At 35.2% G+C, this 24,706-nt stretch overlaps 5 protein-coding genes and 2 long non-coding RNA genes across 48 annotated transcripts; 6 read left to right on the plus strand and 1 right to left on the minus strand.

The window, feature by feature from the left end:
- Nucleotides 1–705: 705 nt before the first annotated feature.
- LOC104724970 (protein HEAT INTOLERANT 4) lies at nt 706–3,914 on the plus strand. Of its 25 annotated transcripts, none has more exons than XM_087485501.1 (13): nt 742–905; nt 1,062–1,233; nt 1,425–1,509; nt 1,663–1,726; nt 1,848–1,906; nt 1,973–2,299; nt 2,382–2,441; nt 2,710–2,747; nt 2,923–2,999; nt 3,081–3,119; nt 3,187–3,355; nt 3,427–3,549; nt 3,665–3,914. In XM_087485501.1, exons 7-11 carry the CDS (start codon nt 2,401–2,403, stop codon nt 3,271–3,273), a joined length of 282 nt encoding a protein of 93 aa, XP_087341627.1. In that variant the 5' UTR covers nt 742–905; nt 1,062–1,233; nt 1,425–1,509; nt 1,663–1,726; nt 1,848–1,906; nt 1,973–2,299; nt 2,382–2,400; the 3' UTR covers nt 3,274–3,355; nt 3,427–3,549; nt 3,665–3,914. The 25 variants fall into 25 exon arrangements, with proteins under 25 accessions (XP_087341586.1, XP_087341660.1, XP_087341653.1 ...); XM_087485442.1 differs by having other exon boundaries at nt 1,987–2,226; XM_087485460.1 differs by having other exon boundaries at nt 706–905; nt 1,425–1,451; nt 1,848–2,226.
- On the plus strand, nt 3,460–6,845 carry LOC104752116 (uncharacterized). The gene is made up of 5 exons (XM_087468697.1): nt 3,460–3,549; nt 4,798–5,963; nt 6,149–6,273; nt 6,319–6,479; nt 6,555–6,845. The coding sequence occupies exons 1-5, from the start codon at nt 3,460–3,462 to the stop codon at nt 6,843–6,845; spliced, it is 1,833 nt and encodes a 610-aa protein (XP_087324823.1).
- A 669-nt stretch (nt 6,846–7,514) lies between these two features.
- LOC104752126 (putative UPF0725 protein At1g28500) lies at nt 7,515–11,300 on the plus strand. Of its 16 annotated transcripts, none has more exons than XM_087485366.1 (7): nt 7,515–8,167; nt 8,281–9,329; nt 9,510–9,565; nt 9,640–9,802; nt 10,171–10,254; nt 10,501–10,601; nt 10,855–11,300. In XM_087485366.1, the coding sequence occupies exons 1-2, from the start codon at nt 7,617–7,619 to the stop codon at nt 8,282–8,284; spliced, it is 555 nt and encodes a 184-aa protein (XP_087341492.1). In that variant the 5' UTR covers nt 7,515–7,616; the 3' UTR covers nt 8,285–9,329; nt 9,510–9,565; nt 9,640–9,802; nt 10,171–10,254; nt 10,501–10,601; nt 10,855–11,300. The 16 variants fall into 16 exon arrangements, with proteins under 16 accessions (XP_087341492.1, XP_087341487.1, XP_087341514.1 ...); XM_087485361.1 differs by having other exon boundaries at nt 7,519–8,167; nt 8,274–9,329; XM_087485388.1 differs by lacking the exon at nt 8,281–9,329 and having other exon boundaries at nt 7,519–7,761; nt 7,881–8,167; nt 9,640–9,813.
- LOC104752137 (uncharacterized) lies at nt 10,427–15,899 on the plus strand. The gene is made up of 21 exons (XM_087468699.1): nt 10,427–10,463; nt 10,558–10,601; nt 10,823–10,945; nt 10,994–11,062; nt 11,168–11,248; nt 11,388–11,622; nt 11,719–11,798; nt 12,373–12,459; nt 12,895–12,956; nt 13,158–13,200; nt 13,295–13,375; nt 13,461–13,559; nt 13,756–13,861; nt 13,943–14,006; nt 14,203–14,245; nt 14,409–14,693; nt 14,784–14,945; nt 15,041–15,189; nt 15,230–15,353; nt 15,440–15,508; nt 15,625–15,899. Exons 1-21 carry the CDS (start codon nt 10,427–10,429, stop codon nt 15,724–15,726), a joined length of 2,145 nt encoding a protein of 714 aa, XP_087324825.1. The 3' UTR covers nt 15,727–15,899.
- A 447-nt stretch (nt 15,900–16,346) lies between these two features.
- LOC147948818 (uncharacterized) lies at nt 16,347–17,850 on the minus strand. Of its 2 annotated transcripts, XR_015580480.1 has the most exons (3): nt 17,727–17,830; nt 17,341–17,616; nt 16,347–16,948 (listed from the first exon to the last, which is right to left on the minus strand). It is a non-coding gene; the product is annotated as an uncharacterized LOC147948818 (long non-coding RNA). The 2 variants fall into 2 exon arrangements; XR_015580477.1 differs by having other exon boundaries at nt 17,341–17,850.
- A 2,363-nt stretch (nt 17,851–20,213) lies between these two features.
- Nucleotides 20,214–21,591, plus strand: LOC147948819 (uncharacterized). Of its 2 annotated transcripts, XR_015580483.1 has the most exons (4): nt 20,214–20,343; nt 20,446–20,561; nt 20,864–20,994; nt 21,424–21,591. It is a non-coding gene; the product is annotated as an uncharacterized LOC147948819 (long non-coding RNA). The 2 variants fall into 2 exon arrangements; XR_015580484.1 differs by lacking the exon at nt 21,424–21,591 and having other exon boundaries at nt 20,256–20,343; nt 20,435–20,561.
- Nucleotides 21,592–22,923: 1,332 nt separating this feature from the next.
- Nucleotides 22,924–24,507, plus strand: LOC104752147 (uncharacterized). The gene is made up of 3 exons (XM_087485567.1): nt 22,924–23,106; nt 23,303–23,992; nt 24,107–24,507. The coding sequence occupies exons 2-3, from the start codon at nt 23,577–23,579 to the stop codon at nt 24,381–24,383; spliced, it is 693 nt and encodes a 230-aa protein (XP_087341693.1). The 5' UTR covers nt 22,924–23,106; nt 23,303–23,576; the 3' UTR covers nt 24,384–24,507.
- Nucleotides 24,508–24,706: the final 199 nt, after the last annotated feature.

The following is a 24,706-nucleotide window of genomic DNA, read 5'->3' on the forward strand; positions in this document are numbered from 1 at the left end:
AAATTGGTTTTATCCAGTATATAATTGGAAACAAAACTGCTGGCTAACTGGTGAATAATAACATAACTGCAGTCCATGAGTTAAATTTTTTTTTTGAAAAAATGCAAACAGATTTTTTCTTTTATCTTTCTTAAAAAACAAAGTTTACGTTAATTTTTTGTGAATGGTGTAAAATTCAGTTTTTTGATCATTCATGGCCTTAATTATCCAAAAAATTTACATTGATATTTCCATAAGCTTTCGCTTACCCGTTTTTGATTCTAAGCATCTGTAGTCTTGCGAACGTCAAAGCAGAAAGTGACGTTCATTATCGTTTCATCATTTTTTCATTGGCACAAGCCGCCCCCAATTCATATGTTTTTCTTTTTAGAGCAGCCTAGAAGCAAAAATATTTAGGATCGAAACTAGTATACTGGATGAAGAACGTTTTAACTGTATTAACTGAATTTAAACCAAAATTTAACTAAAAAAAAGAATAGGTTTGTCTCGGTGAAGATACGAATATCGGAAGTAGCCGATATCCAAACCAAACAATAGTATTAGATAATTTCGATTTAGAATTTTTTAAAAACCAAAAACGGAACCGTTTTAACCGAATAAACCAAAATCATAAATGTCTTGATTTTATTTTGAGTAACATATATCAACAAACCGGTAAAATAGCCCATTGGGTCAAAAGCATCACAAACCACCGACGTTTTAAGAGGTCTCATAAATAAAACGGCAACGTCGTCTGAGCTTGAGTGTACAAAACAAAACTCAGAAGATTTATTTTTGCGTTTATTTCCCCAAAAATCGCCCTCCCCCCCCCACCCCACCCCATTAAACCCTAAATTGTTTTTTTTTGGGTTTGTTTGCTTTTTTTCGTGAAATCTGAAGATGAAATCTCAAGAAGAGGAGATGAGGTACAAATCTCTCCCGAATCCTAGCTATTAAAATCTCAAACTCTCTCGGTTTCTTTCATAGGAGTAGCAGCATGATTAGTCTCTTCTCCTAGTTGAACACTAGGAAGATGATTACTGGAGATGTAGAGATGATAATTTCATGTTTCGCTGCCTCAGGTGTCCAAACTTTAAAGTAAAAATGCAAATCCGTAAGAGTATTAAAGTCTGGACACCTGAGGCAGCAAAACATTAAATTAGCAAAAGTGCACATCTTGGTGCAACCCGTTCCTCTTCTCAAAAGCAACTTTAAGAAGCTAAACCTGAGTACTGCAAGGATAAGCGTAATCTGGTATGCTATCATCTTCTTGTTTGTAATCTCGAATTCGGCTTAAGATTTTGAGTTTGAATTCAGTTCATATTTGGGGCTAGTACGATCATTAAACACCGTAACAGAGATAGGTCTAGAGTTCTAGCTAGATTTCCAGACCTGTGATTTATCCAGTAGTAAGATAATTTTAATGTTTGGTGTGTGTATTTCAGGGGGATCTGTGGAAGGTGGTAACAGAGGTATTTGGTTTCGAGAAGTTTTGGCCTTGACACTGGCTTTCGAGCTTGTCTATACAAGGTTCAAATGAATATTGTGTTTGTTGTTTATGCTCTGTCGAATACGGTGGGATCAACAGGCTGCAGGCTTCAATCATACCGTTTCATATTGTTTTTCTTTTTCTTTTTAGCTTAACCAGTTTCTTAAGAAGTACTCTTTTGCTTTGAATTGCAGGACGCTCTGGAGGAAGGTGGAAAGCTCAACGGGAAGAAAGTCTATGTTTTTGGTTGCACTGAGTGTAAGTTTTTAAGCTGACATTTATCTATTTGTCTGATTTGCTTGAAAGTCCAACTGGTTCTGCAATGTGCATCTCTCTCTCTTTCTTCCCCTTCTGATTTACTCTTATCTTATCACTTCAGCTCTATTAGTCCCTCACAAAAATGAAAACAAGACTGTCATTGTTCCTACTGTCGTTTGTGTAAGCTTTTGGTTTTCTTCTCATGTTCTATCATGTTACTTGATTCTTCATAATATATTACTTCAGCATTGTGATTTTAGGTTCCTTGGGCAAACATGACCACACTGTTCCTTGGGCAAACATGGCGCACAAACATACATGATCAAATGGGCAAGCATTGTGATCTGTACCGAATTGTTTGTTATCTGTTTACAGATTGAATCAACCATTCCCCCGTCTGATAAGATAGTAGTTGCATCGGTTCAAGGAGAGGTTGAGGAAATAATTCCAATGAAAGATATGAAATTGGATTGGGTTCCTTACATCCCATTTGGAAAAGGGTACGTTTAGACACCCACTGCACATATTTTCCATTGGAGGGTCTTGGTCAATGAGAAGAGAGACAGATATATAGTATGTTTGTGTGCCACTATTCTTATTTTTGATGTTTATAAATTGGGTGTTGCTAATTTCATTTGCTTTCGTTCTTCTGCAGGGATAGACAAGTTGATAAAATGGACTCTCAAATTTTTATCTTGGGCTGTACGCAGAGAAGGTAAAGTATGTGTTATCATTTTTCTCTCAATAGCCAATTACCAATTTACCATGAAAGTCGGGGGACGTGTTATTTTGTTCATTTGCTTTGTAGAGTGATTTTGTTAGTTACATTACATATGTTTTTGAAAGCATGGCTACACACACAACTTTATGTGAAAGTGTGATGCACCACTTTACATTATTCGCCTGTTTACCATTTTGACATCCAGTAACATAGAGCGTAGAATTTGGTCTAATCAGTCTAGCCTTGTATATGGTCTTTGCAGGTCTGATCACGTTAAAAAGTTCAACTACTATTTTCCTTGTAAGCTTAAATTTTGATGCATAGCTGGTTATTGTTGATGATAGATCGATCCTCAGCACCATGTCTTTGTTTGCTTAAATATGTTTTCCTTAGACATTGTTGTTATCTCGTTTGTTTGTTTTTCCTGGAGTCCAACATCAAACTCTAAACATTACTGTTTTACTTTGATTTGCAGATATTGACAACCCATTTAAGGAAAATGAAACTGAGCAGAGCACTGTGGTTCAAATAACGTTCCCTTCTGAGCCACCAGTACGTTTTTTTTTTTTGGTCTTTTCCTAAAATTTGGCATTTTCATATTTGGATCAAAGCGTACTTTCTTCTTTTGTGCAGGTTGTATGTGAATATGACTGGGCTGTAAACAACCTTGAGGTGCTTATCTTCTTACTTTTCCAATTCGATAACATACTTGAATTACTTCTCATCTCGATAATTTCAGGAATTAACCGACGATCTGATTAAGAAGGAGACGTTACTCATGGACCAAAAGGATGAGTTCAATGTAAAAAGCAAGGAAGTTTTATGAAAAGCGTTTGAGGGGTTATCTCTAAATCACTCACCCATATGTGAAAGGGCAAAGTGACAAAGCTAAGACAGCTTATGAAGAGGTATTAAGTGTTAATACTCTCCAGCATAAAAAGGACGCTCATATAAAAAATGCTTATACGTACAATTGCAGGTGAAACAAGCCCGAGAGAAGGCAAAGGAAGGAATGAGCGAAGAAACAAAAGAGGCCTACAAAGAAATGAAGTTGTACAAGTTTTATCCATTGCCTTCACCAGACGTTGCAGGAATTAACAAGGTACTACTACTACAACACAATTACAGTCTCCCGTATTTCTCCCACACTTTCTCAATGGAACTTTGCATATTAGCCAAAATTTGATATGCTTGCTTTGATGGTCTTGTGTGCGCAGTCCTCGTTTATAAACAAGTACTTGGGGAAGGCTCACGAAGTCTTCTAATCATCGGCACACTTCAAAAAACTGAAACTCAAAGAGAGGAGGGTGGATATTTTAGGGCAAATATACAACAAACTTTATTATTAGCTGGTAAAAAATTGTCTTTTGGGCCCGGATATTTTTTGTTCTCTGTTTCCCACTTCTTTGATTGCAAAACCAGACTTTTTTTTCTTGAGACTTTTCGAAAAAGAAAAAAAAAAGCAAAGGAAAAGAGTAAGTAGCAACAATGCCATGCCATAATTTAGAGATATGATAAGCCGAAGAAGAAGAAATATCACATGACATCTTATCATATTGAAGAGTTTTTTTTCCCAACAACAGTAAACAAACATCATCATAAATCGTCAAGTATAACTCTGTTTGTAATAGCGTCAAGTATAACTTTGGAAAACAAAACAAAAGAAACTCTAACGAATCCAAACCGTAACAATAAAATCATGGTACAAAGAGGGATTGGCCTCAAAACATGAGCCTGAACCCCCAAAAATCCTCATACATAGCAAAACACCATTTAATATCTGGAAGAGACCAACAGAGTCACGATTGGTCCTGAGAAGCATCTCCTTTGGCCATAGATCTTAGATGTCGTAGGTCTCCATTTGATATTAGTTCTGCGTTGCTGTCACATGCTTCTGCCGTTGCAAAGGCAGCCATGGGATATTGTGTGCGTGTGTTCTGCATTTGGAATCACAAGATGGATTAAGAGTAAGGAACCGAAAGAAGGATGGAAAAACAAACAACAAAGGTCTATCTATCACTTTGGACTTCTTCATCAACATGAACAATTCGGGTGATTCAAGATGCAAAATGGTATATCCAGTACTGGGTATATCATCTTGTTACTAACTCTAGCATAACGCACTGGAAGGCTGATGACAAGAATTAACCAGAGGAAATACTCAAAGAAAAAAACGGTCTTCAAGAGAAGTGTTTAGTGAGCCATAACATCGAGAAGGACAAAACGAGAATAAAAAGGGTAAACATATGATTCATTAACAAAAGACACGTGCAACGTAACTCTTTGCATGTACTGAAGATGGTTGATTTACTCAAAATCTTTAGATAAAGCTTTTTGCTTTTGTTGCAAGTTATTTAAACAAGACAAAAAAGCTATCCAGTTAGGGACCACTGGATATAGCGACTGGAGAAATCTCTCAAGGAGACTTAAAGAACATGAAAGTAGTCATGATCACATTACTTACATGACTCGTTGGACAGAGTTAGAAGTAAGACTACAAAAAAATCAAACGATTGATAAGTATGCTCAGGCGGAGATAAATAGAGAGAAGAGTCATTGGAGAGAAGTTTTATTGAGAATTGTTGCACTGGTGAAAACACTTGCAAAAAATAATTTGGCATTTCGAGGAGATAGTGATAAGGTTGGAGAAGAAAATAATGGGAAATTTTTGAGTTTCATAGAAATGATTGCAGAGTTTGATCCAGTTATGAGAGAACATGTCAGACGAGTTGAAGAAAAAGAAATATATTCTCATTATCTTAGTCATAGGATACAGAATGAGTTGATAGAACTGTTGGCCAATGATATCAAACTTAAGATCATAAAGAAGATTCAAGCTTCAAAATATTTTTCAGTGATTCTTGATTGTACTCCAGATATTAGTCACAAAGAACAGATGACTCTGATTATTCGATGTGTGGATGTAACTTCAATGTCAACTAGGATTGAAGAATTCTTTTTGACATTCTTGAAAGTGGATGATAAAACTGGAGGAGGACTTTTCTCTACTCTTCAAGATGCATTAATTAGTCTAGGGTTGGACATTGATAATGTGAGAGGTCAAGGTTACGACAATGGGTCTAATATGAAAGGAAAAAATAAAGGAGTGCAGAAGAGGTTGCTTGAGATTAATCCAAGGGCATTTTTCACACCATGTGGTTGCCATAGCTTGAATCTTGTGCTTTGTGATATAGCTTCTTCTTCAGAAAAGGCTGTGTCATTTTTTGGAATTATCCAACGAGTATATTGTCTGTTTTCATCTTCAACAAACAGGTGGGAGGTATTTAAACAGATGGTAGAAGGTTTAACACTTAAATATTTATCTCAAACTCGTTGGGAGAGCCGTGTTGAAAGTGTCAAAGCAATACGATTTCAAGCTCCAGCAATAAGAGAGGCTTTACTTTTATTGGTAGAAGACTTTGATGATCCAAAAACACGAAGCGAAGCTGAATCTCTTGCACTGAGTGAGACACATGGTATTGGAAATTTTGAATTTTTGTTTGGCATGGTTATTTGGTACTCCCTCCGTTCTAGTTTAACTGTCGTTTAAGGTTTTTGCACACAAATTAAGGAAACTATTAAATTTTATGTTTTGCCCTTCATTAATATATTTTATAATTTTTTCATTGGTTGAAACTTTAAAACAGCAGGGATAAGATTGGAATATTAAATCCTAGAAGCACAACTAAATTAGAACAGAGGGAGTATGAACTTCTATCTGCTGTCAACGCCGTAAGCAAGCTCCTTCAGTCAGAAAACATTAATATCAACACCGCGATTGAACAGCTAAAAGGGTTGATTTCATTTTTTCAGAAGTATCGAGAAAGTGGTTTTGATTTAGCAAAATCTGAAGCTACCAAAATTGCTGAAGCTATGGAGATTGAAGCCAAGTTTCCTGAGAAAAGGAAGCGTTTCATAAGAAGAAAAAAGCAGTTTGGTGAAGATCCTAAAAAAGTTGACGAAAATATTGAACTACCACCGGAGGAAAGTTTCAGAGTTGATTATTTCATCGCCCTTATAGATCAAGCTTTGGTTTCTCTTGAGTCAAGATTTGAACAATTCCAAAGTTATGAAAAAACTTTTGGTTTTTTGTTTGATCTGAAAAAGCTAATATCAGCAGGTGATGAAGATTTGAGAGAATCATGTATGAACCTTGAGGATTGTCTAAAGAATGGTGAACATTCAGACATAGATGGGAGCGATCTGTTTGCTGAAAGAAGTTTCTCCAAACTCAAGCTTATAAAAAATTATATGCGATCCACTATGTCACAAGAAAGATTGAGCGGATTAGCCTTATTATCGATCGAGAGAGCTATGGTTGAAGAAATAGACTATGAAACTCTGATGAACGATTTTGCAGCAAAAAATTCAAGGAGACTTATATTTAAAAGAGATTAAGTGGTTACTTTAAAGGTTTTTTTGGTTTTGGATTTAGTTTTGTTTTTTGGATTCAGTTTTTCTTTTTTTGGCAACAATTTTTTTTTTATAAAGAGGCCACATTTTTTTCTTCGCTTTGGACCACATATTTTGTTGGGCCGGCCCTGCATATAAACAGTGTTAGACCCAGACTTGGAAGAGGCTTAGATGATAGCATGCATGTACTAGCAAAAATCATCCAAAAGCAATATTTGAGGTATAGCCATAAAACTAGCAAAAACGATCTCAATTTTAATTGCTAACTGGTGCTCGTGAAAGTGGGGGAATGGCAAATGGGATTGATGATATGATCAATTGCCTATAAGAAGTCCAATAGATATTAGGGTACACACTGGGAAATAAATAGAACTTTTGTGCACTTTTAACGTGAAAGGCAATTGATCCGATCCACACCACAAATGATGCATTTTCTAAGTCCAAGAAAGAAGCAAATGTTGGTCGTATTAACAAAAACAACAAAAAAAAAAAAAAAAAAAAAAAAAAAACAACGCAAACCTGCATAGAGAAGTTGAGCGTCATGAATTCTACAACAGGAATTAACATATATCAACAAACCGATAAAATAGCCCATTGGGCCAAAAGCATCACAAACCACCGACGTTTTAAGAGGGTCTCATATATAAAAAAACCAACCATCGACCTAAACTAATTTAGCCGTAAACCTAAATAAAGGAAAAAAAAAAAAGAAAAAGAAGAAAAGGAAAAGCATTCACAAATCGTCGATCGGAGAAGATGACGTCTCCGTTTCGTTTAGAATCTCCGACTGCCGAGTCTTTCCGTGGGCAGATGGACTCTTGGTGTCGTGGGCAGATGGACTATTGGGAACAAGTGAGAGAAGCTGGGTTTTTTGATTTGGAGGAAATCTCAGTACCACAAGGTACAACTGGATTGATGCCTTTCTACTGTGATATTAATTATCCTCATCCTGTCTTGGTTAAGCGTTATGCTAGATTGGGGCTTGATCGTTACAACATGTCCCATGGGACAAATTTGCAGCTCCACCACCTAAAGAAGTTCAACAAGACAATGAATTGTCAGGCCAGTTACTACATTACTTTGGCTGCTTGCGATCCAGCAAGCATTGATCCTGCTTCACTCGTTACACTTGAGGTTGGAGTTGCTGAAGGTAGCAGTGACCGTTGCAGTTTGAATTTGTCGTGCTTATTGCTAAGCCTCAAGGGACCCCGACAGACCTCCTTCGTTGTTCTGGAATGGTGGATGATGATAAAGTCCAATTGCCTTGTTGGCCGTCAGATTTCAATGATACTCAACGATTTTACGAGGTACGTACACCCTAGTATTTTTCACTTTTGCAATTACCTAGTTAGTAATCAGTTAAGTAGCGTCTGTCTGATCTATGGTGAGATTGGTGAACATGTTGTACGTAAGGTTATAGTTAGAAGAGCCTTCAATGACCGTACTGGATGCTTGACTGCCCATGGTGGGTATGGCTTTTACATTGGAGAAGTAGCTGAGGAGCATCATGTATGCCGCCCACGCCATTATACTAAAGCTCTCATCCCTGACTAAGATCCTAGTAGCTAGTCCACCACCACTGAGGAAGGTTTCTTGTCTTGATTGACTATCGACAAGATAAATATCCCAAGTTACTTTTGTCTTGTGTGGATTTGGTTTCGTTGTTTGTTTTTCTCTCTCTCTTTTCAAGTGTCTACGGTTTTTGAATACAATTAAGTTAATCATTATTGATGTCTTGTGCCCATTAATATAATGGAATGATGGAATACACTCTTCTTGTCTTTACTAGAACGCTTTAGTAGTCCTTTTTATTTTGCAGGAAGTTTGAAGACTTGATCTTGGTTTTGTTGAAATTCAGATCAATTTTGTTGATGTTGAGATGGGTTTTGTTGTTGTGATGAATTTAAGTGTTTGATGTTTTGCTAACTGCTTCTGTTTCCTTCCTTACAAATTAGCTTTAAAAACTCAAAAAGCTTCTGTTTTTTTCTTTTCTTGGTTTAGTACCTTTTGAGTTTGCTTCAAAGGATTTTGCTAAAGACGATTTTTAGAAATCTGAGAATTCCTTTGGATCTCTGTTATCCCCCGTTACCTCCGTTTTCGACCTTCCCTCCTCTAATCAGGACGCGAGTTCGAGCACCACAATTGGATTCTCCGATGAGAAATCGAGAAAAGCCGGTTCAACTACTCGGGGATGGGATCCAGGGGAAGTTGTTATGAACAAATCGAAGAAAGGCAAATCGAAAACTGTTTGGGTTTGTGAGAGCTGTGGTCATTCTGGAGGGCAATGGAGGGGGAGTTGTCGTGCTTGTCACAAGGTTGGGACTATGAAACGTTTCTCTGATGGTTCTCATTTAAGTAGTGCTAGTAGTAGCAAAGCTACTGGCTCTGGTCTTCAGGAGGGTACTGGTTTGTCTTGGTTACCTGACCAAGCAGGGGTGCAGCCGAATCGATTGACTGATGTTATTCGTGGTATTACTCAGCAGCAATGGCGATTTTCTCTGTATGTATATGCTATTAAAAAGTGCTAATTTTTGTTGCTTTTAAGTTCACTCGTTAGAATGGTTTAGCTTACATAAGTTTGTTTTTGTTACAATCTGAGTAGATATTCTTGTTGTTGGAGATATCATTTCTTGCGATGTTTATGTTTAGGCCTGGACTTTTTGGGAATGAAGTTTCCAGGGTGCTTGGTGGTGGCCTTGCCCCAGGTTTTATGCTGTCTTCATGATTTTTATAATTCGTTCTGTCTTTACTGTTGACTCACTATGGTGCTGTTTTGTAGGTTCTCTGATTTTGATTGGTGGTGACCCTGGTATTGGCAAGAGTACCTTGTTATTGCAGGTTAGGAGATGTGCTTTAATTAGTTGTCTTCCCCTTTGCAAATGTTTGCTGGAGGGAGTGAAGTGGCCGAACCAGCACCAGTCTTGTATATCTCTGGTGAAGAGGTTTGTCCTAGGCATGTTCTATTTTTCTCAAAGTTTCAGTTTCTCCTGCTTGTCTTTCCTTGTCTTCCTCACACCGGGTTTCTGATCAAACTTGTGGATTGTGTAATTCTCTGTGGCTGTTCCTTTTTCAAACCATGCTGCTTAAGATGGTCTGAATGATCTTCATGCAAATGTTTAAGATGCAGCGAAGTAATTGTAGTAGCTTTATTTTGTGCAGTTGGACTTTCACTGCAAAAAAATGTTGGCTGTTTTTTTTCTCGCGTTTTCTCTTTATTGTTAGAGATATGGTACTTTTAGTTTGTTCTGATCCCACGCATTATGTTGACTGATTAGACATTCTTCATAAGATCTTCTCTTTTTCGCCGCAGAGTGTGGAGCAAATAGGAAGTCGGGCTGACAGGATGAAAATTCAAACTGAAGAGCTCTACCTGTTTTCGAGCTCTGATCTTTAGGTATACTATTTTATGTGAATTAACATTCTTATTATCTTAATCGAACAGAAGTCATATTTCAATACTTCTTTAAACACCTAAGCAATGGACAGCTGCATATTCATTCCTATTTTGTGCCTAACTGTATCCCCTAATTAATTCTCCTCATGTTTACACGTCAAACACCAAATCCATGCTTTGTGAAATTCTCAAGTCTATTTTTCGATCAGGTACCTGAAGCACATCGTTTGTTGTGATTTATTTCAGGACATTCTAAACAAAGCTCATCGGCTATCTCCCCGAGCATTGACTCAATTCAAACAGTTTACCTAAAAGAAGTGACTGGCAGTGCTGGTGGTCTCACACAGGTATAAAAGTTTTCCTCCTCTATTCGCTTAGTCTCTTACTATGAGCAAGAAGTTATGCCATAGCTGCTTTTTGTTGCTTCCCATGTTCCATGGAATCCCACATCCTTTAATTTATGTTTTAAGAGGAATTTTTTATGTGTTAAGAGGAAGACGGGGCTCGAGCATTCTCTTTTTCTTCGCAGATGCTTTTCCCGTATCTCATCTTTTAATCTGCTGAAAAGGATACTTTCTTGGAAATCTCTGATGGTGGCAGGTTCAAGAGTGCACATCCACCCTGTGGCGTTTTGCTAAGAAATCTAATGTCCCAGAAGCACCATCCTTCCAATTCCTTCCTTCAATATCTGGTGTTTGATCTGGATCAGATCTTTTATGCACGTCACTTTCTGTTTTAGGTTGGACAGGTTACGAAAGCGGGAGATATTGTTTTGGAGCACATAGTAGATGTGGTCTTGTACTTGGAGGTGCTTTTGTATTTTCTGTTGTCTTTAGATATGCAATCAGGATATCCTCTTCAATAAGTGGCGCTCTGTAGTTCTAACTGAATACTTTGGGTTTGTTTCTATTAGCTGGATAACTTTTTTTCTAGACTAGAGCAATTTTATGAGCTTAATTTGTTAGAAAATATAACAGAAGATGATTTGTTACATGTATTTTACGTAAAAAATTCAGGGTGAAGAAATCCCTGATAGTATGCCTTTATTCTTTACGTGGTTCGAGTTTGCTTGTTATCTGTACACATAATTTTATTTCGAGTATTATTGAATAAATCATGGCTATCTCCGTCAGCTTGGAGTTTTTGAAATGTCACTTTCAAGACTTGAAGTGGTCTCCAACCCTAGTGGAATATATCTTAGTCAACAGAACCCAGATTCAGATGTTTTAGCTGGATTAGCTGTTGCAGTTGTTATGGATCAAGGGAGTTTCCTAATCGAAATTCAAGTAGATAACCAGAGAATTCTTCTTCATTCTCTTATTCTGCTTCAGAATTCCAAAAAATTTCCAAAGGGCTCTGGCTTGATAAGTTAGCATGCGTTTTGAAAGTCTTAATTCATTTTGCTATTGTCAATATGATGAGAATCACGACTTACATTGGCTGTAGTATGTATGTTCTGTATAGGCGACAATGCTGACCTCTTATTATTAGCTGCTTCATATGTGCTTGATAAGTTAGAGCATTTGGCTCAATCTGCAAAGCAAGTCATTAGATGTAAGTGATTCTAGACTTTCTACCCAGTGCCGGCTTAAACATATTACATACCCCTGGGCAAACTAAAAAAAAATACCCTTTAATCTATAGAAAAATTTACTGTTTTCTTTTAGGTCTCTTTGGTTCATATGATTTTTTTTGTGCCACTTTCTAGCTTATAAATTTCTTTTCTTGTGCCTCTTTCTAGCTTAAAAAGTTTTTTTTTGTGTGCCTCTTTAATTTACAAATTTTTTTTTTGCGCCCCTTTTTAGCTTACAAAGTTTTTTTGTTGTGTATCTTTTAGCTTACAGATTTTTTTTTGTGCCCCTTTCTAGTTTTTTTTGTGCCTTTTTAACTTACAAATTTTTTTTGTGCCCCTTTTCTTATACGTATATGTCCATTTAATTTATGTACCCGGGGCGGTCGCACTGCCCGCCCACCTAGTTAAGCCGGCACTGTTTCTACCCGAACGTACATTGCTTTGCATCTAGTGACTTGGGTTTAGTTTAGTAGTATATTGCTGTGTTTTGCCAGTCTATTACTATCTCTTTTTACTCATCGTTTAACCTTGAGTTTACTTTATAGGACTTTTGGATGCTGGACGTGAAAACTAACCAATGGGAGCAGTTAAATTTGAAGGGATGTTCTAGTCCACGTTCTGGTCATCGTATGGTAAGTCTTTGATGTATCCTGACCAATGTGCCTTAAAACTAAACAATGCTTGTTGCTAACATACTGCTGGAATAAATATATAGAGTCGGACTTTGAATAAACTACTCTCCTTCTAGCTGAAACAGCAATATCCAGACTTTGGCAGTACGTCGAATTAACAAGCACTGAGACTAGTATTAGATAATAAAAGACTGTAGATATTGTTCACATTTTGTATACATCAAGGGTGGGAATCTGGAAAAGTTGTCACCTGTGTGCTGCTTAATTTCCAAACTTAGCTTCTGTGAGGAATAGATAGCAGTTTGTGTTCTGCTGTGTTGAGTTGTCTGCTTAGTAAAATTGTAATTTCATAGTCAATCAATTCTTGCCTCCCTTCTAGTAACCAGCCCATTAAGTTCTTATCTTGCTTTTCTTACATCTTACTTTATTTTCCAGGTATTATACAAACACAAGATTATAATTTTTGGTGGCTTCTATGACACTCTACGTGAAGTAAGGTAGTAATTTACTCATTCGGTTAGAAATATATCAGGATCTTAATGCCATCTCTTAATAATAGAGAATAGACCATGTAAACCTCTTCTAGTAGCTTCAACTGAATTAGGACATTAATGTGATTGAACATATGTTTTCTCTAAGCTTTAATTTGATATAACATTTTGATAAGTTGATCTCTGCTATCCACTTCTCGTTGGCAGGTATTACAATGATCTCTATGTGTTTGACCTGGACCAATACAAGGTAAACCTACCTTCCGTTTCCATCCCATTTCAATTCTTAGCTCTCTGGAACTTTCTACACCTTTTAGTGAATATTTTTGGTGTCTCTTTGATAGTGGCAAGAAATAAAACCTAAGCCTGGTGCCACGTGGCCTACAGCTAGAAGCGGCTTCCAGTTTTTTGTTTATCAAGATGAGGTCAGTTTACAGTTCACATGTCTATATCATATTCTTCAAGTCCAAGCATAAACAGTTATTTATAGGAAATCCTTTCATGCTGCAGATATACTTATATGGTGGTTATTCAAAAGAAGTCTCATCCGAGAAGAGCTCTGAGAAAGGAATTGTTCATGCAGATTTGTGGTCTTGGGAATGGAACAAAGTATGTAATTCTAGATGGCATCAATTTTGGAGTTACTTCTTATACTCTTTACATGATAAAACTGGTTCCACCGGGAGAGTAATACCCACACTTAGTTCATTTATGTTTTGCAATTTCTATCAGTTAGAAGTTTTAACAACCCAATAGTTTTAACTATTATCTTTCGTTGTAATGTAATGATTCTTGCTGTACTTAGGTGAAGAAAATTGGGATGCCTCCTAGCTCCCGTGCTGGATTTTCGGTATGTGTCCACAAAAAGCGTGCTTTGCTGTTTGGGGGTGTCGTGGACATGGAAATGGAAGGTCAGGAAATGGTTTCCTAGTGTCATTTTTGTATATCAGAATCTAGAAGTTGAATTATTGACCTCTGTAATTGTTTGGCAGGTGATGTAATGATGAGTTTATTCTTAAATGAACTCTATGGCTTCCAGTTAGATAATCGTCGCTGGTAAGAATTCAATTGATGTCATTATGAGCATGGAAACTATGAAGTTTTTTCTCAAATGTACTTTTTGCTATTTAAATTTTGCTCCTGAAGGTTGTAAAAGTTTTAGCTATTTTGAGATGCTTAGTTCTTAAAAATATGTTGAGGTTCGTTAGTTTTTCATTTTGTATCACTGACTATCAGTTTCTGTGGAGTTCAGGTACCCAATAGAGTTACGAAAAGAAAAATCATCAAAAGATAAGGTATGACTGCATCTACTATAGTTTTTGCTGCGTGCTGTATTTACCTGTACAGACAAAAACCAGCTAGTGTTTCTTTTGCATCCATTGTTCAACTTTTATCCCGTGGGAGCCTTATGGTTAAGACGTTTCAAATAAGTAGAAAACTGATCTTCGTTTTTTACAGGCAAAGAAGAGTATAGAGGCAAAACCTGTGGCATCTAATAATGATGATGAGATGGATTCAGCAGAAGAAGATGAATCATCGGCCATGATTGAGCAAAGCGATGGAGTAGGCTCATCGGCCATGATTGAGCAAAGCGATGGAGTAGGCTCCTCGGATGTGATATCTGAACGTATGGCAGCAGGTCTAACTGTTGATGGAAATAGATCTAATGCTGAGTCTGATAAAAGTAAGGGTCTACAGAAAGCAAAAGCTAGACTAGATCCTCAAGTTTCAGTCTCAGAGGAGGTTTGTTTTGGCAAAATTTATTAACATTGTGTACCTTCAGTTACGAGGATTGGTGTCATTTTGTAAATCGTTGCATTTATTTCCTTGCAGGTTGTAAAACCATGTGGACGTATCAATTCTTGTATGGTCGTTGGGAAGGATACCTTATACATATATGGTGGTATGATGGAGATAAAAGATAAAGAAGTTACTCTTGATGATTTGTATTCACTCAATCTTAGCAAACTTGACGAGTGGAAGTGTATCATACCGGTTTGTTTGACACCAATCTTCATTTTTCTGTCTTTTGATATTAATTGGTAAAATATTGTGCAGACAATAAGTTTCTTGGTATGTCTTTACAACAGGCGACTGAAACTGAGTGGGTGGAAGTCTCAGATGACGAAGAAGGGGACGAAGACGAGGATGAAGATGATAGTGAAGATGAAGGAAACAGTGAAGAGTCTGATGATGAAGAGGTATTATATGGTTTTGCCTTTCCTTCTTCTCATAGCTTGTTTATCCCTCTCTCTCGTTGGTTGGCTTTGAATCTGTAGTGAGTCTACCCTGTGGCTATATTTGACTTCATTTGGTTCTGGAGAAACTTTGAAGGATTTCTATAAGCGCACAAATATGTACTGGCAAATGGCTACCTATGAGCATACCCAACATACCGGCAAGGTATATTCTTCCATCTTGTAGCAACATTGTTCTGTCCTTGTCATAAGTCATGACATTATATGATTCACATGTAATTGGCATTGTAGGAGCTCCGGAAGGATGGTTTTGATCTAGCGGAATCTCGGTATCTGGAACTCAAACCAATTCTAGATGAGGTGAGAGTTTTATCACATGACATCAGTCTCTCACCCTTTCTTCTCTTTAAATCGTGTAAAGCCTGGCCAGAGTTATGGTGATGTGTGATAATAATGGTTGAATGTACAATTTGCAGTTGGCAATACTTGAGGCAGAGCAAAAAGCTGAAGAAGCAGAAGGACCTGAGGCTAGTAGTAGCTCTAGAAAGGGAGGCGGCATTGCAAAGAAGAAGAGATGAGGTTATTAACAGCCTCAGCAGTTATCGCTTTTTTACAGTCAAACATCAGTTTTGAATAGACTCATCTTAATGAGGCCACAAGTCTGTAACATTTGTCAAAACTGCAAATTCCTAAATGTATTACTACATAAACAACGACTATTTTAGCCAAAAATGAGATTTTAGCTTTGACTAACTCAGACCGGCGTAACGGCAAAGATAAGTTATTATTATTAACTTAGACCAACTAAACGGCCTCATCTTAGTTAGGTAGAAACCCTGGGGGTAGAAGTTCTACCGGTTGAAGCGATTGGGAGCGATTTGGAACGATTGGAAGTGGTTTGTGTGATATGTACCAATCGCTAGCAACTGCTACCACCCGCAGACAGCGTTTGCGGGAGCTGGCGGGAGAACCAATCAACATGTTAATTATCCAAAAAATTTGCATTGATATTTCCATAAGCTTTCACTTACCCGTTTCTGATTCTAAGCATATATAGTCTTGCGAACGTCAAAGCAGAAACTGACATTCATTATCGTTTCATCATTTTGTCACTAGGATTGGCCCAAGCCCCAATTCTTATGTTTATTTGTTTAGAGCAGCCTAGAAACAAAAAAATTTAGGATCGAAACTAGTATACTGGATTAAAAACGTTTTAACTGTATTAATTGAATTTAAACCGAAATCATATACATAAAGTAAGGTTTTTTTTTGGTGAAACAGAGGGATACTTTATTTAAAAATAAAAGAAACTAAATACAAACATGTCGTGGAACAGCATGACCAACAGAGTCTTGCAACACAATCGCAGCAACACTCGCCGGACTAGACTGAAACAAATAAAAACCTAAAGGTAAGGAAAATGCATGGTTCGCTATTCCGTCAGCTAGACGATTAGCTTCCCTATGCACATTCATAATACGGACCACCCAGTCCCTTAAGATGAAGCCATGGTACAAACGTACCAGGAATGACAACGGATGAGCCTTGCTGATCCCTGTCTGAAGAAAAACCACCACTACCTCTAAATCGACCTCCAGTTCGAGCTGAGTTACCCGTTTCTCTCAAGCCATACAGAGGCCATAATACACGCCCCATAATTCTGCCATCGGTGCTGAACAGATACCAATATGCAATGAAAAGCCAGCCTGCCACTCTCCCATTGCATCACGCAATACTCCTCCTGCTGCCGCCAAACCCGGATTACCTCTCGATGCACCATCAGTGTTCATCTTCACAAGTCTGTAACATTTGTGAAAATTTTGAGGAAAACTGCAAATTCCTAAATGTACTATGGGGATTGGTTTTGATACAATTTGAATTACTACATAAACAACGACTATTTTAGCCAAAAATGAGATTTTAGCTTTAACTAACTCAGACCGGCGTAACGGCGAAGATAAGTTATTATTATTAACTTAGACCAACTAAACGACCTCGTCTTAGTTAGGTAGAAACAAACTCAAAACACAAACAAAACTCAGAACTTTCTGACCATTTTTTGCTTTGTCTCTATTATTTAGACGCTTACCAAGTGGAATTGGTTATATTAGTTCAAACCTTTTAAGTGGAATATGGTTTTGATTTTTCTGTTACGTGTATCCAACAATCTTGTAGTGCGTTACAAGGCTTACCAAGTGTAACTGGTGATTTTAGTTCAGTACATAAGTGCTTGAAAGAGTAAGCAACGTGTATGCATTACAGATTCATATAAGATCACCACAGTTTGTATAGGAATCACTTTGAAAATGCCTACCACCAATAAACACTTTCAAGTTAGGTTGGTATTATTTATAACCTGTAGAACAGAACACACAACTCTTTTTTTTACTTAGTCAACATCTATGGTACATAAGAAAATAGTACAGAACTACTGTTCGGAGTACAGAGAACAGTTCCTCTGGAAATGTCTACCACCAAAGAACACTTTCAAGTTAGTTTGGTATTTATTATTACCTGTGGAAATATAACACATACACAACTTGTTTTACGTAGTCAACATCTATGGTGCTTTACTTACCTCAACAGCGATCTTTTTAATTGAAGAGTCATCTGAGAAAGGTTGCAAAACTGTCTCACCAGCTGGCATCTTTGTATCAAAAAGTATTTGTGCTAACCGCACAAGCTCTTTTTTATGATTTCTTTGTATATGTGATTGTTTAAAGATAAGTATAATATATCGCAAATATTAGTGAATTAAAAAATAAAGTGAAATATTCAATTTAACAATTTTTTTTAAATCTGTTTTTCATAAAAACTCATTATTTTATAACTTATGAAAAATTAATGAAGTAATTATTGTCTTTTAAAAAGACACAATTAAAAATTAAATTATCTGTGAGAAGTATTAGCAATTCAAAAAAAGTATGTTGATCACTAACTCACTATTAAAATAAAAATAAATCAGAAAAATTGTTTTTCTCCAGTAAGTAGCTTGGAAACAAAACCGCTGGCTAATCGGTGAATAATAACACAAATGCGGTCCATGAGTTCAATTTCTCCTTTAAATAACGTAAACAGATTTTTTTTTCTCTTAAAAACGCAAATTACGTTAATTTTTTGTGAATGGTGTGAAATCAGTCTTTTGAATACCACACTTAGAAATCCGCACTTGTAATGTCACCATTCATGACCTTACCTGTTTTGAGACGAAATGGGTATATGTGTGGTATAAACACTCCTAATCTATCTCTAACTCTTATAGTTAGTCAAATGCATTGGATTGTCACACATTTTGACTCTAGAAACACTAACAAAGTTGTTTACTGCTTCTAAGTAATGTTTTGTCGGTTTTAGCCTGTTTTGGGACAAAATTTTTATCCAAAAAATTTACTTTGATATTTTGATACCCTTTTGCGTACATGTTTCTGATTCTAAGCAGCTTTAGTCTTGCGAACGTCAAAGCAAAAAATTAAATATAATAGTACATAAAAAAATAGTATAGAATTTTTTTATGATTTTTTTGTATATGTGACTTTTTGAAATATAAGTATAATATTTCTCTTAAAAATGCAAATTACGTTAATTTTTTGTGAATGATGTGAAAATCAGTCTTTTGAATACCACACTTAGAAATCCGCACTTGTAATTTCACCATTTATGATCTTAACTGTTTTGGGACGAAATGGGTATATGTATTGCATAAACACTCCTAATCTATCTCTAACTCTTATAGTTAGTCAAATGCATTGGATTGTGACACATTTTGACCATAGAAACACTAACAAAGTTGTTTACTGCTTCTAAGCAATGTTTTGTCGGTTTTAGTCTGTTTTGGGACAAAATTTTATCCCAAAAATTTACTTTGATATTTTGATACGCTTTTGCGTACCTGTTTCTGATTCTAAGCAGCTTTAGTCTTGTGAACGTCAAAGCAAAAAGATAAGTATAATAGTACACAAAAAATAGTATAGAAATTTTTTTTAATGATTTCTTTGTATATGTGATTTTTTGAAATATAAGTGTCATATATAGCAAATATTATTGAATTAAAAAATAAAATGAAATTTTCAATTTGACTAAAATTGTTCTGTTTTCTTTAAATCTGTTTTTTTCATAAAAACTCATTATTTTATAACGTATGAAAAATTAATGAAGTAATTATTATCTTTAAAAAACACATTTGAAAATTAAACTATTTGTGAGAAATATGAACAATTAAAAAAAAAGTATGTTGATTACTAACTCATTATTTAAAAATAAAATAAACAGAAAAATGGTTTTACCTAGTAAATAATTGGAAACAAAACTGCTGGCTAACTGGTGAATAACATAACTGCAGTCCATGAGTTAAATTTCTTTTATTGAAAAAACGCAAACAGATTTTTTTTTTTATCTTTTTGAAAAAACAAAGTTTACATGATTTTTTTTGTAAATGGTGTAAAAATCAGTTTTTTAACCATTTATGGCCTTAATTATCCAAAAAAATTTGAATTGATATTTTCATAAGCTTTCGCTTACCCGTTTCTGATTCTAAGCATCTGTAGTCTTGCGAACGTCAAAGCAGAAAGTGACGTTCATTATCGTTTCATCATTTTGTCACTAGGATTGGCCCAAGCCTTATGTTTTTCTTTTTATAGCAGCCTAGAAACAAAAATATTTAGGATCGAAACTAGTATACCGGGTTAAGAACGTATTAGCTGTATTATTTAAATTTAAACCGAAATTTAACTTTAAAAAAAGAATAGGTTAGTCTCGATGAAGATATGAATATCGGAAGTAGCCGATACCCGAACCAAATAATAGTATTGGATAATTTCGGTTTAGAATCTTTCAAAAATCAAAAATGGAACCATTTTAACCGAATAAACCGAAATCATAAATGCCTTGATTTTATTTTGAGTAACATATATCAACAATCGGTAAAATAGCCCATTGGACCAAAAGCATCACAAACCACCAACGTTTTAAGAGGGTCTCATATATAAAAACGGCTTTGTTTTGAGTTTACAAAACAACGTCGTCTGAGCTAGGTAGAAACAAAACTCAAAAACACAAAGCAAAACTCAGAAGATTTATTTTTGCGAACATTTCCCCAAAAATCGCCCCCCCCCCCCACCCCACCCCATTAAACCCTATATTGTTTTTTCTCGTGAAATCTAAAGATGAAATCTCAAGAAGATGTGAAAGAAGATGAGGTACAAATCTCTCTCGAATCCTAGCTATTAAAATCTCAAATTCTCTCGGTTTCTTTCATAGGATAGCAGCATGATTAGTCTCTTCTTTAAGTTGAACACTAGGAGGATGATTATCCTGAATTCACCGAAGCTGGCGGGAGGGAATGGTTCTTGACGGCAACAAAACTCAGCTTGACCTTCTTCTTCTGGTGGCGGGATACCAAAATATTTTGAAGGAGGTATTCAATTTGATATTTTGAAAGATTCTAAAGTATTCTTAAAATCACTTGTTATTCAATTCATGATTTTAAAAAATCTTTTAAAATCCTATGTTATTCAACTTAAAATTTATGTAAAATCATTTAAAATAATCTAAAATCTCTTGTTATTCAATCATGGATTTATAAAACTTACTTAAAATCTAGTGTTATTCAAAACATTACAAATTTTTTAAAAATGGTATTTTGAATGATTCTGCAAAACTTTTTTTGGTTTTTTAGTTGACAAATATGAGTAACAAAATCTTACCTTTTTGAGGTAGGATTTTAAAGGATTAAAAAAAAAAACAGTCGATGAAAGATCAATTCCGACGACAGCTCTAATCTCCGCCGATCAGCAGTCACCTCCTGAAGCTTCGTCTCTTCCTGTGAATTAAACCACCATCTCTGTTCAGTAAGCTCTCTCTCTTCTCCCTCTTAATTTGAATCTCAAGGTTCAGTTTAACTAGAATACCTCAGCTCGTTTTGTTATTTGGACTGCAATTTGCCTCTGTGTCTACGCAAAGTATACCTCATCGTCGTAAAAGTATATCGGATCATGGTAAATTAATGGGCTGTTCTTTTTAGAATCCATATATGTTACAACAGGAACATAATTAGCTTTTGATCATTAGATATCAAACAAAACGAATCATGATAATGAAAAGCACAAATAAAGAAGTGGAATGCAATATGTTCGTGGCTCACAAATTTCTACAGAAAGTCACACCACAATTGAAAACTCAGATCACGAAACTTCTTCTTCCTTTTGCTCATCTTTTTTGGTTTAGGTTTTTCTTCCTCTCTTTTCATCTCACTTAAAGCTTTTTTTTCTTTGTTGCAGGTTTTAATTAGAAACTCAAATCTCAACAATCAAATATGTTATTGTGGGATCATCTCAGATTTAGACTCTCTGAGCATAATTTTATATTTTTGGCATATAATTTTCTTTCTTTGTATTGTAAAATATTTAAAAATCACCCAAAGTTACTAATAAAATCTCATACAATCATATTTCATTTCTTTTTTAGAAAAATAAAAAAAAACTTTAAAACACAATCAAATCTCCTAAAAGTCTTTCTAAATCTTTCAAAATTCTAAAATATTAAAATCCTACAAAATCCTTAAAATATTAAGTTGAATACCTCCTTCGAAATATATTGTAACGCAAAATACGATTTACATCCATAGCAGACATGATCCTTAGGTGCTCTTTTGTCTCTGCCCATCAGATCAGTTTGGCATACAGTATACAAGTGCCAGGCACTCAACGGTTTATATTCAGTTTCCCATCCAGATTGTATCGACTCTGCGCTCACCAAATCTGTTGATGAGTAGTTCCAGCAGAATAGGTGGTCCTTTGGTCTCTGATGGGATCAAATTTCATAAACATCAATTTCAATCATCACACAACAAGAGAATGAAGTTGAAAAAATCCATCTCTATATATGTATGTACTTTCGATGTTTTATTGTTTTCTAACATATTCACGTATATTTTTTAATATGTAATATTTCAATAAGCTTTACTTTTATTGTTTGGAAAATTATAAATATAAAAGTTTGGAAAAGTATATATAAAATCATATTGCATTACACATTTAATGCCCACTATTTAAAAATACCGATAAGTTAAAAATTAATAATAGAAATATATTTGTTTGTAACATCCCATATTATTACCATAGTAATGTTCCTCACGATTTTATTTCTAAAAAATGTGAGAATATATTAATAAGCATATTTTCCACTTTTCTAATTCTCATATGTTATTATTATTGGTACATTATTTGTTCATCATCTATATATTTAAATCAAATGAATTGTTTTTTTTAATCTTGAATACTCAAAAGTTCTAAAGAACATTATTATCAAAGTTGAACAATAAAATATAAATAAATTTGAGAATATGTATGTATAATTATATTTAAGTAAATTATATATTTTGACATTTTATGATCTGAATAAATAAAAGTGAACAAAAATTAGTGACATTTACAAAAATATTTGTTATATATAATTTTATTATTAATTAACATAACTATATAGATATGAGTTCCAACTAGAATGCAAATTCAAAAATATATAAACAATAATAGAGTCATATTTCACTACATCTTTATACATATATATATATATATATATATAGTTTATATCATTATTATTTTATGATATTGTTGGAACCATATTTTTACATAGGATTTTCAAAAAAAAATATTATTCTATTACTTTATGAAATTGTGTTATTTTTTATACTGATTAAACTCAGGATCAAATTTTTTTATTAATTTATAGTGAATATTAGTTATGGTTTTAATGTATTATCAACTCAGACCAACTAAACGCTTCATTTGGTTTTCAAAACAACGTCGTTTTAGTTATGTAGAAACAAAAAAACTCAATCAAAAGACAAACAAAACTCAGAACTTTGTGACGATTTGAGAAATTAGGAAGAAGAGAAGCGAGATTTCGAATCAGACAAAGTGAATCTCGAAGTCTCAATTCCATAAGAGTAGAGAAAAATTGAGGTAAAATGCGTTGATTTTGGGTCGATCTTGAATACAGGGAATTGAGTTATGCAAGTATGTGGCGTAGTGTTTAGTTTTAGGGATGCAGAGATTGTATGAAACAAATTGTTTTTTAGGGTACAGTTCTTATATGCATGCTATGTGTTCGATTAAATGCCTAAACGAGTTTTTGTTTTTGTTTTGTTTGACTATGTAGTTCTGATACTGATGATGGTGTGAATGTTAAATCAAGTGAAGAAGACGTTTCACATAAGACATTTATTCATGATGATGGAACTGTTGAGTTTGATGAAGAGAATCTGATTGAGTGTAAAGTCACTGGCTTTGGTGATGAAGAGGAGGAGGAGAATGATGATGATTACCGAGATACACCTGTTAGTTCGGATATTGAAACAGAGCAATACGAAAGGTGTAGTGGCGAGCTAAAACTAAAACAAGTGTTTAACACTTTGGAAGAGTTTAAAGAAGCTATGGTGGATTATGTGTTGAATGAAGGATGGAATGTCAAGTATTCAAGATGGGGAAACGAAAAGTCTGAGCTCAAGTGTGCGATGAAAGGAGACTGCCCATGGAGAATTTATTGTTCTTTCGAGGAACCAGTTGGGAAGTGGATGATAAAAGCGTATCACGACGAGCATCGTTGTGAAAGGAACGGATATAGCAACCTGTTGAATCAAGCTGTAATTGCTAGGCTGTTTCTAAACGAGATAAGGAGTAATCCTAAGTTTAAACCAAAAGTTATTCAAGAACAAATAAAGCAACGTTGGAATTTAACTGCTTCGCGTGACCAGTGTCGGAAGGCAAAAGGAGTAGCGTTGGAGATTATCAAAAAGGAAAATGATGAACAGTGTTCATGGCTGCAAGACTATCAGTTGGAGAATATGGAGTAAGTATTTCTTTCAGTTACTTTTAGCACTAAATTTATCTAACAATATGGCTGCCTTTGTGTCATTTCTCTTGCAATAATCTATCGATACTCTTTTGCATTTTCTTTGTTAAGTTTGAACCCTGATTCTTCTGTGGAGTTTCAAGAGGAGAGAAGTAAGAAGAATCCTAAAAGAAAGCTGGTTGTGGATGAGTCTCCAAAGAAGAAACACAAAGTTGGCAGAGAGGGAAGGATTGTTCGCTGTGGCAGATGTGGTATAGTTGGACACAACTCGAGGAAGTGTGGTAATGTAGGGGTGGAGTATATAAGACCAAAGAATAGGAACACATTAGATGAAGGATATGAGTCCATGGCTCTAGACAGCAACGAAGGATCAAGTCAGTCTACTTAGAATTTAGTTAATAATTAATATGCAGCTTTTGGATGTTTTAGATGATGTGAACATCTTTTGCTTTGTCTCTATTACTAGACGCTTACCTAGTGGAATTGGTTATATTAGTCCAAGCCTTTTAAAAGTTGTGATTTTAGTTCAGTACATAAGTGCTTGAAAGAGTAGCAATGTATGTGCATCACAGATTCATATAAGATCATCGTAGTTCGTATAGGAATCAGCCGTTTTTTCAACTTGACTATAAAATTTTTAGAAAGCAAAACTGATACCACTGCACTGACAAGGATAAGTGATTAGTTCAACATACAGGTTCGAAAATTTGA

This window comes from Camelina sativa, chromosome 2, assembly GCF_030686135.1.
Source record: "Camelina sativa cultivar CO46 ecotype springtype chromosome 2, ASM3068613v1".
Taxonomy (NCBI): domain Eukaryota; kingdom Viridiplantae; phylum Streptophyta; class Magnoliopsida; order Brassicales; family Brassicaceae; genus Camelina; species Camelina sativa.

What these genes read in the sequence shown, in the direction of transcription:
- LOC104752126 (XM_087485351.1), top strand. Translation starts at nt 7,617, where the DNA reads ATGACGTCTCCGTTTCGTTTAGAATCTCCGACTGCCGAGTCTTTCCGT. An exon ending in ATACTCAACGATTTTACGAG is followed by an intron (nt 8,168 to 9,509) that starts GTACGTACACCC and finishes GTTTATGTTTAG; the next exon opens with GCCTGGACTTTTTGGGAATG. An exon ending in GGTGAAGAGGTTTGTCCTAG is followed by an intron (nt 9,814 to 10,170) that starts GCATGTTCTATT and finishes TTTTCGCCGCAG; the next exon opens with AGTGTGGAGCAAATAGGAAG.
- LOC104752147 (XM_087485567.1), top strand. Translation starts at nt 23,577, where the DNA reads ATGGTGGATTATGTGTTGAATGAAGGATGGAATGTCAAGTATTCAAGA. An exon ending in TATCAGTTGGAGAATATGGA is followed by an intron (nt 23,993 to 24,106) that starts GTAAGTATTTCT and finishes TTCTTTGTTAAG; the next exon opens with TTTGAACCCTGATTCTTCTG.
- LOC104752116 (XM_087468697.1), top strand. Translation starts at nt 3,460, where the DNA reads ATGAGCGAAGAAACAAAAGAGGCCTACAAAGAAATGAAGTTGTACAAG. An exon ending in ACGTTGCAGGAATTAACAAG is followed by an intron (nt 3,550 to 4,797) that starts GTACTACTACTA and finishes TTTTGTTGCAAG; the next exon opens with TTATTTAAACAAGACAAAAA. An exon ending in TTTTCAGAAGTATCGAGAAA is followed by an intron (nt 6,274 to 6,318) that starts GTGGTTTTGATT and finishes AAATTGCTGAAG; the next exon opens with CTATGGAGATTGAAGCCAAG.
- LOC104724970 (XM_087485460.1), top strand. Translation starts at nt 2,045, where the DNA reads ATGATCAAATGGGCAAGCATTGTGATCTGTACCGAATTGTTTGTTATC. An exon ending in GTTCAACTACTATTTTCCTT is followed by an intron (nt 2,748 to 2,922) that starts GTAAGCTTAAAT and finishes TTTGATTTGCAG; the next exon opens with ATATTGACAACCCATTTAAG. An exon ending in CGTTCCCTTCTGAGCCACCA is followed by an intron (nt 3,000 to 3,080) that starts GTACGTTTTTTT and finishes TCTTTTGTGCAG; the next exon opens with GTTGTATGTGAATATGACTG.
- LOC104752137 (XM_087468699.1), top strand. Translation starts at nt 10,427, where the DNA reads ATGCTTTGTGAAATTCTCAAGTCTATTTTTCGATCAG. An exon ending in GACACTCTACGTGAAGTAAG is followed by an intron (nt 12,957 to 13,157) that starts GTAGTAATTTAC and finishes TCTCGTTGGCAG; the next exon opens with GTATTACAATGATCTCTATG. An exon ending in CGTGGACATGGAAATGGAAG is followed by an intron (nt 13,862 to 13,942) that starts GTCAGGAAATGG and finishes ATTGTTTGGCAG; the next exon opens with GTGATGTAATGATGAGTTTA.